We start from the raw sequence: 16,674 nt of genomic DNA on the forward strand, positions 1-16,674 counted from the left end.
TGTGTGTGTGTGTATCCACCTTCCTGCATAGACATACTCATACAATCCTGTGTGTGTGTGTGTGTGTGTGTGTGTATCCACCTTCCTACATAGACATACTCATACAATCGTGTGTGTGTGTGTGTGTATCCACCTTCCTACATAGACATACTCATATAATCCTGTGTGTGTGTGTATGTGTATGCATCCACCTTCCTGCATAGACATACTCATACAATCCTGTGTGTGTGTGTTTCTGCCCTCCTCTAACGACACATACTTATCTGTCTGTATTCATACAGAGTGTAGATACAGGAAGTATTGATAGACTGTTTTTTAGACTTATTTTCTGGGTCTGTGCTTTCTCTGCCCACCGCCCCCCCTGCCCCCGATAAGGCTGGCAACCCCTTTACTTGGCCTCCATGGCAGGTCCCCACTCTTCTCCTCAACCCCGCATACCCCATGACTTGGTAAACATCTGTCTCTCCATCTGTCAGCCCCCTGAGAGCAGATTCCATCTCTGTGCCTGGTCCCCTCTGGAGCCGACAGCATCAGTCAGTAGCTGATCGGGGCACGGATGAGCGAGTGGGGGTGTGCACTGTGATTACAATCATGGAAAACAGAGAATAGAGGGGGGAGATGTCAGAGTGTCAGCTGGGAGTTGTACTGGAAAAGTAGGAGTTTTTTTTTTTTAGTCTTTTTACTATCTTTTAAAATGTCTCTAAGTTGATCATAATCATATTTAATAATACCTTGGTAACTCCCTGTTCTACAAATGACCCAGTTTCTTCAGCACATGAATGACATTCGAAAGGGAGGAGGGGCCGGTGCAGATGCTGACAGAGGCTGCTGAGAGGATGAGGCAGGTGTGCTGAGGGGCCTGGTGTGGCTCTTGTTTCAGACCTTCCAACTACAGAAAGACGTCTATGAGACAATCAAGTAACATTGAGCAGGGCCTGATTATTGACTAATAAGGGAGATATTAAGTTAATTGGGTTCGTTGGGATAATGGATTCTGGTTTTGTTTCTTTAAGAAGTCCTTACCTCTTTCCTGTTTAGGAAAAAAAGTGCAGCTTGCTGCCCACACCCGTTTCTCAGGGCAAACGGGACGTGACTTAACAGTGAGAGAGATCTGGTGAAGTATTTATCGGTGGAAAGCTGCAGTGCTTGGCTTTGTTTTAAAACACCGCAGCCAAAAGCAAACAGTGAGGGGAGGAGGGTGAAAGGAGACGGGGAGGTATTGCACAAAGTACTGAGGCCGGGGGTGGGTCTGCGGTGGGGGAGGTTAAATGCCTTTACTTTACTTTTGAAAATATTTGATAATTTTTATATTAAAAATTGAAAACAAGAAAAATTCTCCTGGCTTTTCTCCAAGGATCCTTAATACTTTGCTTTGCTTTGCAGAGCGACCGACTCCTCATCAAAGGTGGACGGATCATCAACGATGACCAGTCCCTTTACGCTGACGTCTACCTGGAGGATGGACTTATCAAGTGGGTTGATCAAAACAGATCTTTTAAGAAACCTGTGTCACCAGGCTGCCTGGCCTTAGGTGGAACGTATGGCTGGCATTCTGCTCTAGAGTGATGGGGCCGTGTATCTGTGTTTCAGGGGTAGAGGCCTCACAGAGGTAGGGGGAGGTGTACACTGCAGGTGGAGAAGGGGCTGGTGTTTCTCCAGAGCCTCCCGGGCTGTGGTCCCTGCCACACGGCTGTGCAGCTCCCCTCACACAATGCTCACACAAAGGCTGCAAAATGCAAAGCGTTTCCTGTTTTGTGGATTTGGAGGCAGTGGGCCAGTGAGTCTGGGTTCCTGGTCCCATCTGATGGGATGAGTTAGGGTCAAGGCCAGATTCCACCCTACGACAGCTGAATTCACACCTCTTTCTTCCACCTGCCCACATTCTAGAATTGGGTTGAGAGGAGCAGGGGAGAAAGGAGGAATGTGTGGCTTCCAAGCACAGTCTTGGCACTTAAAGAAAAGTCACTCATTGGGCCTGGAGTTTCCTTTACTTTCTTCCCGTTGGCTCCTGCTTCAGCCCTGCTTACCACAACCCGGGTGTCCTAGCCTGCTGCCACAGGCTGGTGGTCTACACAGCAGAAGTGCATTGCTCACAGTTCTGGAGGCTGGAAGTCCCGGATCAAGCTGCCGTCACAGTTGGTTCTTCCTGAGGCCTCCGTCCTTGGCTTGCAGACACCACCTTCGGGCTGCCCTCACGGGGCCCTTTCCGTGTGTGTGCTCACTCCTGGGGCCTCTTCTAAGGATACCAGTCCTGTTGGATTCGGGCCCCACTCTTCTAACTTTATTTAACCTTAATTGCCTCCTTAAAAGCCCTGTCTCCAAAGGCAGTCCCATGGGGTGGGCTGGGGCTTCAGCATGAATTTTGAGAGACACAATTCAGTCCATGCCAGGCAGGGGTCTGTAGGTGGCTTTCACCGTTGTTGTTGTTTTTTTTTGAGACAGAGTGACTCTGTTGCCCAGGCTGGAGTGCAGTGGCACAATCTTGGCTCACTGCAGCCTTTGCCTTCTGGGTTCAATGGACTCCCCTGCCTCAGCCTCCTGAGTAGCTGGGACTACAGGCATGTGCCACCACACCTAGCTAATTTTTTGTGTTTTAGTAGAAACAGGGTTTTACCATGTTGGCCAGGATGGTCTTGATCTCCTAATTTTGTGATCCGCCTGCCTCAGCCTCCCAAAGTGCTAGGATTACAGGCATGAGTTGCCGTGCCCGGCTGGCCTTCACATTTTACTGGCGGGTGAGGAGTGCAGTTCTTACTCTGTGAGGCATACCCTGGATTTGCTGGGTGCTCAGCCTCTTCCCTTAAAATCTGGAAGAGAAGAGAAGGACACTTTTAGGATCCAGCATGAGTGGTTGGCACAAGAAGGAAAGGCAGAGGGGAACTGGAGCTAAGGGAAGGCAGAAAGGGATTGATACTGTTAACAGGGCCATCCTGGGGCCCATGTGGGCTTGGATGATGATGATGGAGGAAGAGGTGGGGAGAAGGGGCTGTGGATTGCTGGGGGCATTGAAAGAGACCACATATGCAAATCACCCATGAAGGAGCGGTACCCAGAACAGTTGAGACTTCCCTGCCTCCCCACAGCCCACTTCCCAATTCTAGTCCCAAACTTTGACCATTCAAGTCCAGCTCGGGCTTCCCTCCTCTGGCTTCATTCCTTTCTTGCTCTTTCAGCCATAATGAAAACGTGGGACTCAAAGGACTTGCCAGGCTGCTCTCACGTCAGAGCCTTGCGCCCATCAGCCCCGTGCCTGGAACGCCTTTTCCCCCTGCCCTCTGCCTTTCCCTCATCTCTTGTTTGTCCTTGTGGGCCCAGCTCATGTGACTCCTCCTCCAGGAAGCCTTCCTTGACCACAGGATGGTTTGGGCTGCATCCCTCTGTCCCCAGAGTCCTGAGCTGCTGTCTGTCGCAGCCCCCCTCACGCTGCATCGCCCCTCGACCAGGGCCTTTCCTTGTGGCCCCCACCTGGGGTCCAGCATCGTGCCTGTGGAGTAGGTCCTAGAGCTCTGATTCAGGGAAAGCACAAACAAACGAATGTTGGCTGTCAGGTGCTGAGGCCGCGCGTGTCAGCTGCAGGGCGCCTGGCTCCCGAACGATCATGACGGCAGATTGGGGGTGGGGAAGGGTGGCAGGATGTGTCAAAAAATGAGGTTTTCTGACTCAGCCATGGCTTAGATATAGAGAAAGCAACTCCGAGGTAACGCCCCTTTGTGTAGGGGGCTTTGGGGTTCTGAACCCTGAAAGGTAAAATGACCCTGAGAATGATCTTGTGGACTGCCCAATCCCATACACCACCTGCTGCTTCAGAAGTTTCATCTGACCACGTCCGCTCCTGCCCTTCCCAGGCCAAGCCCCCTTGTAGAGCTCTGCAATCCCGGGGAGTGTACAGATGGAGCAAGTGGCCATGGGTTGAGCTGCATCCGTTAAGTGTGCTTTTGTATGTATGAACATCAAGAGTCCTAGGACTCTGGCTAACCAGGCTGTTGAGGAAGTACGCAGTTTCCCTGAATTCGTTATCTGCAGCCCCTCTTGGTGGTAAACCCCTGTTTCTTGAACCCGTTGCTGAGAAGCTGCCTGAGTGTTTTCAGTCCTCCTCCGGCCTTGTAAAGCTGAGCGAGTGACCGTGACGGAGGCCTTCTAGGGCCCTCGGGTGGTCCTTCTGGACGTGCGTCCTGCAGGCTGCAAAGGGCAGTTGTGGAAGAGCTGGGGACCACCTGTGCTCACCCCAGGGACCGCCCAGCATCCAGAGGCACAGTTATTTTCCCTCACTTTAATTAAACCCAAAGAATCCTTTAATTTTGCGGCCATTTGCCAGGTTTTCTTAAAAGCTGTTCAGCTGTTGTGATTCATTGAATTATGATTCATCGAGGTTTCCATCTGAATCACTCAGCCTTGGTGAATCAAGTGCTGGTGGTTGAGAGTTTCTTCTGCACCGTGGGGTGGCGGTGTTGGGGGAGGGGCGTGCGTCTCATTCACTGAGCTGAGTTTCCTCTCTCGTCTTTCACTTTCGAGCACATTGCTGTTGAGGGTCATTCACTGAGTCAGTCCCTCTAACTCATTGGGGATCCCGTTTAGTTTAATCCCAGTTCATGGAGAATCTGGCTCCTATATGAGAGAAGCAGGGCAGCAATCAAGCCTGCTGGCCACAGCTCTGATATTAGGTCTGGGGAGACCTGGGCTTAAATCCAGGCCCATCACCAACTTGCTGTGTGACCTTGATTGAGTCACTACACCTCTCTGAGTTCTGTTTTCCTACCTCACAGGGCTACTACTGACAGGAGATTAGAGGGAGTTTGTTAAGAGGCTGTGATTGCTCCTGATGAGAAAGGGCCTCGCTGCAGAGACGGCGCTCACTGTCCAACATCAAGCATCTTAGGACTCTGGCCAACCAGGCTGCTCAGGAAATGTGCAGTTTCTCTAAAAAAACAAAAGTTAAAAGGAAAAAAAAAAAGGCCAGGCATGTTGGCTTGTACACTTTGGGAAGCCAAGGCAGAAGAACCCCTTGATCTCAGGAGTTCGAGATCAGCCTGGGCAACACAGGGAAATCCCATCTCTGCAAAAAGTTTTTTTTTTTTTTGAGACGGAGTTTCGCTGTTGTTACCCAGGCTGGAGTGCAATGGCGCAATCTCGGTTCACCGCAACCTCCGCCTCCTGGGTTCAGGCAATTCTCCTGCCTCAGCCTCCTGAGTAGCCGGGATTACAGGCACGCACCACCATGCCCAGCTGATTTTTTGTATTTTTAGTAGAGACGGGGTTTCACCATGTTGCCCAGCCTCTGCAAAAAGTTTAAAAAACATTAGCTGGGCATAGTGGTGCACACCTGTAACCCCAGCTACTCGGGAGGGTAAGTGGGGAGGATTGCTTGAGCTCAGCAAGTGGAGGCTGCACCGCTGTCCTCCAGCCTGGCTGATCGAGACCCGGGATCAAAAATAAATAACAGAACCTCTAATTAGAGTGCTTGTTGGCCCCCACAGCTTGGTGACTCGGTCACAGGCTTGAATCAGACTGAGCTGTGATTCCACTGACACTCAAGCAGATCCGTGCCCATGTGTAGACACACTACATGCGTATCTACAGCCGGTGCCCGTTTGACTGGACTGTGCCCAGGCCTTTGCCTGGGTTGGCATTTGGAGTGCTACCCTGTCCTCTCTCAGAGCTGGTTGTGAGCATTCAATGAGAGAAGTGGTGATGCGCTTAGAAGATGCTGTTCTCCAGGCCGGGCACAGTGGCTCACTCCTGTAATCCCAGCACATTGGGAGGCCGAAGTGGGTGGATCATGAGGTCAGGAGATCGAGACCATCCTGGTCAACATGGTGAAACCCCATCTCTACTAAAAATACAAAAATTAGCCGGGTGTGGTGGCATGCACTTGTAGTCTCAGCTACTTGTGAGGCTGAGGCAGGAAAATTGCTTGATCTCAGAAGGTGGAGGTTGCAGTGAGCCAAGATCGCACCACTGTACTCCAGCCTGGGCGACAGAGCAAGACTCCATCTCAACAAAAAAGAAAAAAACGACGGTGTTCTCTGGTTGTTGTTCCTTTTAAGTTAAGGGTCAGGTGTCTTCTTGACTCCTTTCCCTTCAGCTCTTCGCAAGCCCACATGTTTGGAGAGATGGCAGAAGGATTGGGGAAGATAGGATTTCCCTAAGTCAAGTTGGAATTCTGGGGTAAGGGGCTGGTTTTATAAGCAGCAGTGGTGGGCATTCTGGGGGCAGGGACTGGTTATTAGAAGCAGTGTTGGTGGTGACTCTGGTGGAGTTGGAAGTGTGTGGTAATGTTTCTTGGGTGTTCATCTTGTCCCTGGCACTGTGCAGTCCTAGGCTTATTTCCTGGGGTAAGAGGACAGTGTGTGGCCCTTGCTTACTGGCCCAGCTTCTCCTGGGAGCCCAGGAGGGCAGAGGCTGCTGTCTTGGCTGCCTGGCTGTGGATTCTATCCACAACTGCCCCTTTTGGTCACTGTCGCAGCATCTTCCTGTGTCTTTATTACTGGTATTTTATGTGACTAAATGAATGTGCTGCCCAATCTCAAGAGTTCACGACAATTGGATTTTTTTAAAAAATAAAAATCACTTGCAGTCAGATCTTACGGTCCGACCCAGACCTCGACCTTGGGTGCTTCTGGGTCCCTTTCCCATTGCTGGCTGAGCCTTTTCCCCCAGCGCCTGGATGGTCTCCTGACTTTGGTGCCAGCAAATAAAACCTAGACGCCCCCGTCATCAATAAGTCACCCACACAGATCCCCAGGAGCTTGGTTTCTCGTTTCATATGCTTTTTTCCCTCCTTCCCCATTTGGAATTTACCCTCCTAGAGGAAGTTTTCAGGCACCAGTTGCATCAGGGAATAGATGTGACGATCAGCACGTTCAGAATGCGGGGTCTCATTTCTGTGGATTCAGCTTTGCCATCCCCTCCACCTGGACGCCTTCCTCAATATAGAGGCTGGATGAAAGGACCCCTCCCCATGCTCCCCGGCCCTCTCTGCTACACTGGGCTCTAACAGTCTGTCCACCTGCCTTTCCTTCTGTTAGACTTGAGGGCATGGGCCCTGCTTGAGTTATCTCTGTCTACTCAGGGCCTTGAGAGGGGCCAGGCTCAGAAATGTTTATTTAATGGAACTGAAGCTGTGGGTTGACTGCCCATTCCACTTTTCCTATGAGAACCAAGGCTGTCTCTGTTGTTTGCCTCCAGACAAATAGGAGAGAACTTAATCGTTCCTGGTGGAGTGAAGACCATTGAAGCCAACGGGCGGATGGTTATTCCCGGAGGCATCGATGTCAACACGTACCTGCAGAAGCCCTCCCAGGGGATGACCGCGGCTGATGACTTCTTCCAAGGGACCAGGGCAGCCCTGGTGGGCGGGACCACAATGATCAGTGAGTGACACTGTCCCCTGTCTTAGGGACATAGGCTGTAAGGTCTCGTCCTCATCACCAGCATCACCACAAGTGCTCAGTGTGCACCAGGCTCTCTGCCCAGGGTGCCATTGTATTTCATTTTCACCACAGCCCTATGACACGGGCAACTGTTTTACAGAGCATACCATGTGTGCCGCTGGGGGTACACAAGATGGCTTAATAAACACTATGGTTTTATAAGCACCAATTTTAAACAATTATTTTTTAAATATTGAAATAAAAGTATTTAAAGAAAATAGCATCTCAGCTGGGCACAGTGGGAGGCTGAGGCGGCTGGATCCCCTGAGGTCAGAGGTTCGAGTCCAGCCTGGCCAACATGGTGAAACCCGGTCTCTACTGAAAATACAAAAATTAGCTGGGCAAGGTGGTGGGCGCCTATAATCTCAGCTACTCCGGAGGCTGAGGCAGAGGAATCGTTTGAACCTGGGAAGTGGAGGTTGCAGTGAGCCAAGATCATGCCATTGCACTGGGTGACAGGGCAAGACTCCATCTTAAAAATAAATAAATAAATAAAATAGCATCTCATTGGTATAATTGCTTAGCATGAGACTGAAGTCACGTTTAGATTTTTAGAAACAAAGTTTGTTTAAAGAAAAGCATTAAGTAAAGAAGGTGTGGATTATAAGGAGATAAAGCAAAAAAAAAAAATCCTTCATCATGATGTGAAGATGGTTATGGCTTCAGAACCACATATGCATTATTGTGACAGATGGGAGAATAGAGGCTCAGAGAGGTGAAGCAACTTGTCCAAGAAGACACAGCTGGGAAGTGGTTGTATTAGTCAGCATTGCTACAGTAATACTGTCATAACGCCGCATAACAAACAGCCCCCAAATCTCAAGCAACGCTTGTTTTTCTCATTTGAGGTTGTGCAGGAGTGGGTGTGGGGCTGGAGTGCTTAGCTGTGGGTTGAACTCAGGCATGATGGGTCTCCCATTCTGGACCCAGTGACTCCCCAGCCACTCTATTCCCCTGGTGAGTGGCAGCGTGCGGGGGGCTCTGACCAAAGCTTGCGTCTCCTCCCACTGCCTCATCTTTTCATTTCCGCTGCACCTTCCACTCACATTCTGTTGGCCAAGGTCAGTCACGTGGCCAAGCCCAAAGTTGCCAGGGTTGCACTCTGCCTCAGAGAGCCCTGGTGAGGTCGAGAAGGGAAGAAAACACTGTGGGCAATGAGACCACTCCCCAACGGTGCTCAGCCTGGGAAGCTGGACTCTTCCTCTACTGTCCTGTGTAGCCCGATTGCTGTTTCTTGTGTTGATTTTGAAGATCTGCTTTTGCTTGGATTCATTTTAATAAGCAATTTTAATTAGGCCACCGTCAATTGTGAATGTTCTCTCAACTGTTAGGCTCTCCAGTTCCAGGCGGCTCCTCTGTAAGCTGGCCCCAGCCGTGCCCACCTCTCCCACTTCTTCACAAAGGAGTCCCTTTGTAAGCGTGGTCTGTGGGCTGGAGCCCACTGCCATGGGCAGAGCTTGCCAAGTCCCTGAGCCAGGAGAGTGGGGCTCGACTTCTGAGGCGAGCACTGTCCTCATCCCTCTTCCAAAGGGGAGCCCATGGATCGCTGGATGGGAAAACAGAAGAATCTAGACTTGGCCTTGGATCCCAGTGGCCAGGGTTTGAACCTGAGCACTTCCACCCAGCAGGTAGCTGCATGACTGTGGGCGGCTCTCAGTCTCTCTGAGCCTCGGCTTCCTCATCTGTAATGTGGGCCTTATGGTAGGCAGCCCGTAGGGTGGTTTAGAAACATACATGAAACTCCTTCGTGCAGTGCATGGGACATGAGAGCTCTAAGAGTGGGCATGGAAGTTCAGGCTTAGGAGGCCTGAGCAGTGCAGGGGACAGATACTGGACGAGGAGCCAGGGTTCCTGGGACGTCCCCTGCTTTTCCCCATCACCAGCTGTGAGACCCTGGGGAGCCCTGCCCTGTACGCCTTATCCTCCCCACCCGTGAAGGACACTTTCCAAAGTGTGATTTATGGAACACTAAGAACCTATGAAGGCACAAGGACCACAGACTGGGCTCTGAAGGGGTCCCCACCCTTTCCCACTTTCATTCAGCAGATGTAAATTAAGAGTCGTACACACCAGGCACCGTACCAGGTAAACACAAGCAGGAATGATGTTTGTTGTCAAGGCACCTGCCATCTCTCAGGGAGTCACTAACCGTCCACATGTATGACTAGAAACTGTGACTCCTGCTACAAAAGAAGGATGTACAGTGCTTTGAACTGAGGGGCGGGGTCTCAGGGAAACGTTCTCTGAAGAAGCGACATTTGTACAGGATCTGAAGGATGAGTTGGAATTAACGGGGGGAAGAGGGCAAAGAAGAGCAGAGCCCCAGAAGGAGGGAATAGCATGTGCAAAGGCCCTGAGGTGAGAACACACCTCCCATTCCAGAGACTGCAGGGAGGCCCGGGGAGCAGAGGTGTCCAGACTGAGGGACAAAATCCTGTGAGGCAAGTCTGGAAGGAGAGCACAACCCTGGGCCTTGATGGCCTGCTGTGGCCGTGGCCCTTTCTCACATGGGTGATGGGCAACATTGAGGTATTTTAAGCAGGGAGGGATGTGACCTGTTCTGTGTTTTGAGGAGACTATAATAGAGTGGGCTGGGTGGGATGTGGGCAGACCAGTTGGGAGGCTATTGCATAGTTCAGCTGAGAGATGAGGGTGGCATGGCTGTGGAGTGGGCAGATGTGGACAGCTCCAGGGAGATGGAGGAGGCCAGTCAGCAACCCTTGGTGCTGGGTCAGACATGGAGGCACGTGAGAGAAAGGAAATGGCAAGGGTGACCTGGGTTTCTGGCTGAGGAACTGTTAATTGGTGATGTCCTCCACAGCTGGGGGTAGGGGAGGGGACAGTATTGCATGAAGTTTTGGACATTCTGATTTTGGGGAGCTTTTGATGATCTTGGTGGAGAAGCCAAGAACACAGCTGGGTTCAGAGTTCTGCAGCTCAGAGCAAGTGGTATGTTTCAATGAGCTAGTGCACAGAAAGAAAAGGGATTCACTTAATGAGCATAGCGAACAGTAGATGATGGAGTACTCAGGACGGTTGAGAAGCAGCAGCCAAAGAAGTAGGACAAAGGGCAGAAAAAGCCAGAAGGTGGTGTTGCCACGGAAGCTGGAGAGGAGTGGATTTAAGGAAGGAGGGAGTGACTCTGTGCCCTGAGAGGCCAAGAGAGTGAGGACTGCATGCTCCCATTAGACCTAGAAATGTGAGGGTCGTATTAGCAAAGGCTGATGCTTTAGGTGGAATGGAGGTGTGAGTAGGAGGAGGAGAGGTGAGACTTCTCTTTTTGACGTCCACCTGTGAATTTGGAGGTGCGAAGAAACAGGGCATTAAGCTGCAGAGTATGTGAAGTCAAGGGAGGTTTAAAAGACTGGAGGCTCCCCTTTCTCATCGACTTTACATTTAAGATTTTATTTGGGGAAAAAAAAAGGATGATGAAGTGAACTTGTTTGGTCTTGGAGGTCCTTTTCATCTTGGCATTCTATGCCAAGGGAGGCAGCTTGGAGCAGTGGTTAGGAGTTCAGACCATCTGACAAGTCTTGGATAACCTTCCTCCTCCTGCTTACTAGTTGTATGCTCTTGGACACGTGCTTTACCCTCTTTGAGCCTCAAGATTTTCATCTGCAAAATGGGGATATTAATTTTCACTCTATGGGATAGTTGTGAGGATTTAACTTATGTAAAGTCTTTGTGACATTATCTGAAAAATAGTGAGCATTCCATAAATAGTTATGATGATGATGACAGTGGTGGTGATGACAGTGGTAATGAAGCCTGAAGATGATGGTGATGATGTCACTGCTAATGGTTAGAGTTAATGATAGTGACAATGATGGCAATATGACAATAATGATGGTGGGAGTGATTATGGAAAGGATGATGATGATGGTGGTGATGGTGATGGGGTGATAATGATGGTGATGATGGTGGTGATGGTGATGATGGTGGTGATGGTGATAGTGGTGGTGATGGGGTGGCAATGATGGTTATGGGTGATGATAGTGGTGATGAATGTGGATGGTGGTGGTGACAATGGTGATGATGACAGTGATGATAGTGGTGGAGATGATGATAGTGATGGGGTGATAATGATGGTGATGATAGTGGTAGTTATGGCGGTGATGGTGGTGGTGTGATAAATATGGTGATGATGATGATGGGATGATAATGATAGTGATGATGATGGTGGTGATGGTGATGAGTGGTGGTGGAGGTGATGATGGTGGTGATGATGATGGTGGTGATGGTGATGAGTGGTGGTGGAGGTGATGATGGTGGTGATGATGGTGGTGATGATAATCGTGGCGGTGATGGGGTGATGATGATGGTGATAGGTAATGATAGTGGTGATGATAGTAGATGGTGGTGGTGGCGATGATGGTAATGATGATGATGGTGGTGATAGTAATGAAGGTGATGGGTTGATAATGGTGATGATTGTGGTGATGATGATTGTGGTGATGATGATGGTGGAGGTGATGGTGATGATGATGATGGTGATGATGGTGGTGGAGGTGGTGGTGGTGATGGTGATGATGATGGTGATGATGGTGGTGGAGGTGATGATGGAGGTGATGGTGATGATGATGGTGGTGGAGGTGGTGATGATGGTGATGATGGTGGTGGAGGTGATGATGGAGGTGATGGTGATGATGATGATGGTGGTGGAGGTGGTGATGATGATGGTGATGATGGTGGTGGAGGTGATGATGGTGGTGATGGTGATGATGATGGTGGTGGAGGTGGTGATGATTGTGGTGATGATGACAGTGGTCATTGTAGTGATGATGGTGATGGTGTGATAATGATGGTGGTGATGATGATGGTGATGGTGATGATGGAGGTGATGGTGATGATGATGATGGTGATGGTGGTAGAGGTGATGATGGTGGTGATGGTGATGATGATGATGGTGATGATGGTGGTGGAGGTGATGATGGTGGTGATGGTGATGATGGTGGTGGAGGTGATGATGGTGGTGGAGGTGATGATGGTGGTGATGGTGATGATGGTGATGGTGGTGGAGGTGATTATGGTGGTGATGGTGATGATGATGATGGTGGTGGAGGTGGTGATGATTGTGGTGATGATGACAGTGGTCGTCATAGTGATGATGGTGATGGTGTGATAATGATGGTGGTGATGATGATGGTGATGGTGATGATGGTGATGGTGGTAATGATGTGGCTACCGTTGGAATACTTGAGTCTGAAACATCATGATGCATATTTCTCCATCCCAGTTGACCATGTTGTTCCTGAACCTGGGTCCAGCCTGCTGACCTCCTTTGAGAAGTGGCATGAAGCAGCTGACACCAAATCCTGCTGTGATTACTCCCTCCATGTGGACATCACAAGCTGGCACGATGGCGTTCGGGAGGAGCTGGAGGTGCTGGTGCAGGACAAAGGTCAGTTAAAGCCTCAGACGAGGCTTTGGAATCCCTGGTTCTTTGGTAGATCCAAAGATTATGTGGAGTGAAAAAATCCCCCTATTTGAATGTGCTCTGATCCTGATTATGAGCTGCTGTCTGCCACCTGACAGTGAAGAAACAGATAGTTGCCTTACGGAGTCCATCCTCTTCTCCTTGAAAACCTCTGGGGGTGTCCTTGTTCTCAGAAGCAGATCCAGTCTCTGCAGCGTGCCATGCCAAACCCTCGCTGATCTAACCTCGCTTTTCTTTCCCATCACCCGGATCACTAGCTTGGGTGCCATCCCTGAAGCCTGCTATGCTGCGAGGCCCTCATTCATGTGGTTCCCCTGCCAGGAATGAATACCCTTTCTCTCTGCCTGCCCATTGCTGCTCACCTGCAAGACCCAACTCAACCATTACCTTCTCCCATTTCCCCAGTCAGAATTGCTTCAGACCTTGAATATCCAACACCGGTTACATAGGCCTCCTTTGGGACACTTTTTCCATTGTTCCTGGATTATGGGACGTGGGTTGTCTGTCTGGCTCTTCTGTTAGACCCTGAGTTCTGTGAGGGAGGGGACCATGTCTATATGTCCCTGCATCCCACCTTGTCTCCCCTCTGTTTGGGTTCACATCAGGTATCCCTGTACAGTGTAGACACTTTATGGTGTGCATTACATCAAATGGAGGGGAAATGATCAGAAGACACAAAGGAAGCAAAGAAAAACAGAACAGAAAGAGTCAGGGCATGAGCGATCTGTCCAGAAAGGGGTAGTTAGGGAACACTCTGAGGAGGCAGCCTCAAATGGTGGTGCTTCAAGGAGAGGGTATGTTGGTATGTTCTTTCTTTCTCTTTCCTTCCTTCCTTCCTTCCTTCCTTCCTTCCTTCCTTCCTTCCTTCCTTCCTTCCTTCCTTCCTTCCTTCCTTCCTTCCCTCCCTCCCTCCTTTCTTTCTCTCTCTCTCTTTCCTTCCTTCCTTCTTTCTTTTCTTTTCTTTTCTTTTCTCTTTTCTTTTCTTTTCTCTCCCTCTCTCTCTCTCTCTCTTTCTTTCTTTCTTTCCTCTCTCTTTCTCTCTTTCTTTCTTAAATGGTGGTGCTTCAAGGAGAGGTATGTTGGTATGTTTTCTTTTCTTTATTTTCTCTCTCTCTCTCTTTCTCTCTCTGTTTCTTTCCTCTGTCGCCCAGGCTGGAGTACAGTAGCACGTTCTTGGCTCACTGCAACCTCCATCCCCTGGGTTCAAGCAATTCTCCTGCCTCAGCCTCCCAAGTAGCTGGGATTACAGGCATGTGCCACCGTGCCCAGCTAATTTTTTTGCCTTTTTAGTAGAGACGGGGTTTCGCCCTGTTGGGCAGGCTGGCCTTGAACTCCTGACCTCAGGGGATCCACCTGCCTCAGCCTCACAAAGTGCTTGGATTATGGGCATGAGCCACCACACCTGGCCGTCAATTTTTAAAATAGGTGTGCTGTATTTTCTCATAATAACGTATCATCCCCAATATTTAAAGAAAGTTAGAAAATGGAAGGAAAAAAATGTTTTCCTCTGGTTCTACCCTGAATCACAATTTACTCTTAATATGAAAGATTATGGCTTTCCATTCCCTGTGTATTTGGATGATTTTTCCCTGTGTGGTTGTGCAATAGCTGTTTGTAGAATCCTTCTTTTTTCACTTAACAGTTTATGAGTCACATTACTCTTCATCCATAACTTTTTAATGGCTCATAATGTATTATAAAATGGTTAATTTGCTTAGCTACTTTATTTTTACTGGGCGTTTAGGCTTTCTATTTGTTTTATTATAAATCCTGTTATGTTGAATGTCTTCGTGTGTGAACGTTTGTTTGCATTTCCAATTTTTCTTTAGATTTCCAGAAATGGAATTATAAGGTCAAAGGTCTTAGCATATTTCAAGATTATGACACCTATTGCCAAATTGGTTTCCTGAAAGATGCATCTCCTGTACAACTGCAAATCCTGTGCCAGAATCTATAGTCCCTGCACCTTTGCACCATTGGGTGTTAATTGCGTCCATGAAATCCTGGCCAATCCTTGATGGGTGAAAGACACCACCGTGGCGGTTTTCGTGGCTGTTCTTTACTAATGACATTAAACATTTTTCCTTCTGTGAATATCTGATTGTATTCTTTGCCCACTCATCAATTTGCATTTTCATATGTCCATGTAAGCTCTTTCTATCAAGAAGGCGTTATTGGACAGGCATGGTGGCTCACGTCTGTAATCTCAGCATTTTGGGAGGCTGAGGAGAGAGGATTGCCTGAGGCCAGAAATTTGAGACTAGCCTGGGCAACATAGTGAGACTACAACTCTCCAGGAAAAAAAAAAAAGCCAGGAGTGGTGGTGCATGCCTGTAGTCCCAGCTACTTGGGGGTTCTGAGCAGGAGCACTGCTTGTACTTGGGAGGTTGAGACTGGAGTGAGCACTACACTCCTGCCAGGGTCACAGAGTGAGACCCTATCTTTCTGTTGTTGTTGTACCTTAGGTTCTGGGGTACATGTGCAGATTACGCAGGATTGTTGCATAGGTATATACATGGCAAGGTGGTTTGCTGCCTTCATCCCCCATCATCTACATCTGGTAATTCTCCCTTCATTATCCCTCCCCAGCCCTGCTGTCCCTCCCCTGGCCCCCACTACTGACCAAAGTGTGTGATGCTCCCCTCCCTGTGTCCACGTGTTCTAATTGTTCAACACTGGCCTATGAGTGATAACATATGGTGTTTGGTTTTCTGTTCTTGTGTCAGTTTGCTGAGAATGATGGTTTCCAGATTCATCCATTTCCCTTATGGCGGACCTAGAAATAGAAATTCCATTTGACCCAGCAATCCCATTACTGGGTATATACCCGAAGAATTATAAGTCGTTCAATTATAAAGACACATGCACATGTATGTTCATTGTGGCACTGTTTACAATAGCAAAGACCTGGAGACCCTATTCTTTTAAAAGAAGAAGGCATTATCCTTTTATTGCAATTGCTGTGTGATTCATGGCAACTACATAACAGAGTTATAATCCAAGGAAATTGACAGTCTTGTGTCTTACTTTCCTTACCTGATGTTAAGTTCTGAGCAATTTTCCCCAGGTTGCTCCCTTGAGTGAATGGTTGTTCAGGGTGCCCCTCACTGAGGTGGGAGGGTCTCTGGAGTGGCAGTGGAGTTTGTAGGGAAAGACACTGGGCTCCGTGGGGACTGGTGGGTCTGAGCTGCCTGCAGGCATCCAGGGAGCCCTGTGCTGTGTGTACGTCTCTGGGCTGGGTCGTCAACAGACAAATGGCGATGGTGCCCAGGTCCTGGCAGCAACCATATGCTTCTGTGAAATCAGCTTTTTAGATTCCACATAGAAATGAGATGATGTGGTATTTGCCTTTCTGTGCCTGGCTTATTTCACTTAACATAGGGTTCCACACCTTCAACTTTGTTGTTGCAAATGACAGGATGCCCTTTTTACCAAGCCATCCATTGTGTACCACATTTATAAAATCTACTCGTTCATCGATGGACACAGGTTGCTTCCTTATCTTAGCTGTTGTAAATAATGCCACAATGAACACGGGAGTGCGGGTATCCCCTGGACATACTGATTTCAGTTCTTTTGGATTTTTACCCGGTAGTGGGACTGCTGAAGCATGTGGCAATTCAGTTTTTAGTTTTGTGAGGAGCCTCCCTACTCTTCTCCATAGAGGTGGCTGTGCTAACTTACATTCCCACGAATGGTGTTTCAGGGGTTCCCCTTTCTCCACATCCTCGCCAACACTTGCTATCTCTTAGATGCAGTTTTTTCCCTTCCCTCCCCTCCCCTCCCCTCCCCTCCCCTCCCCTCCCC

At 49.1% G+C, this 16,674-nt stretch overlaps 1 protein-coding gene across 3 annotated transcripts in view; it reads left to right on the forward strand.

Annotated features, from left to right (window-relative positions):
- CRMP1 (collapsin response mediator protein 1) overlaps positions 1-16,674 on the forward strand; it is an 82,557-nt gene that overhangs the window by 25,635 nt on the left and 40,248 nt on the right. For all 3 annotated transcript variants that reach the window (XM_017539135.2, XM_037742224.1, XM_017539136.1), the window contains exons 2-4: positions 1,384-1,472; positions 7,186-7,370; positions 12,667-12,831. In XM_017539135.2, the coding sequence (XP_017394624.1) occupies positions 1,384-1,472; positions 7,186-7,370; positions 12,667-12,831 (439 nt within the window). The remainder of the gene's footprint in view (positions 1-1,383; positions 1,473-7,185; positions 7,371-12,666; positions 12,832-16,674) is intronic.

The sequence above is a fragment of the Cebus imitator genome, unplaced genomic scaffold (genome assembly GCF_001604975.1).
Source record: "Cebus imitator isolate Cc_AM_T3 unplaced genomic scaffold, Cebus_imitator-1.0 Scaffold117, whole genome shotgun sequence".
Lineage (NCBI taxonomy): Eukaryota > Metazoa > Chordata > Mammalia > Primates > Cebidae > Cebus > Cebus imitator.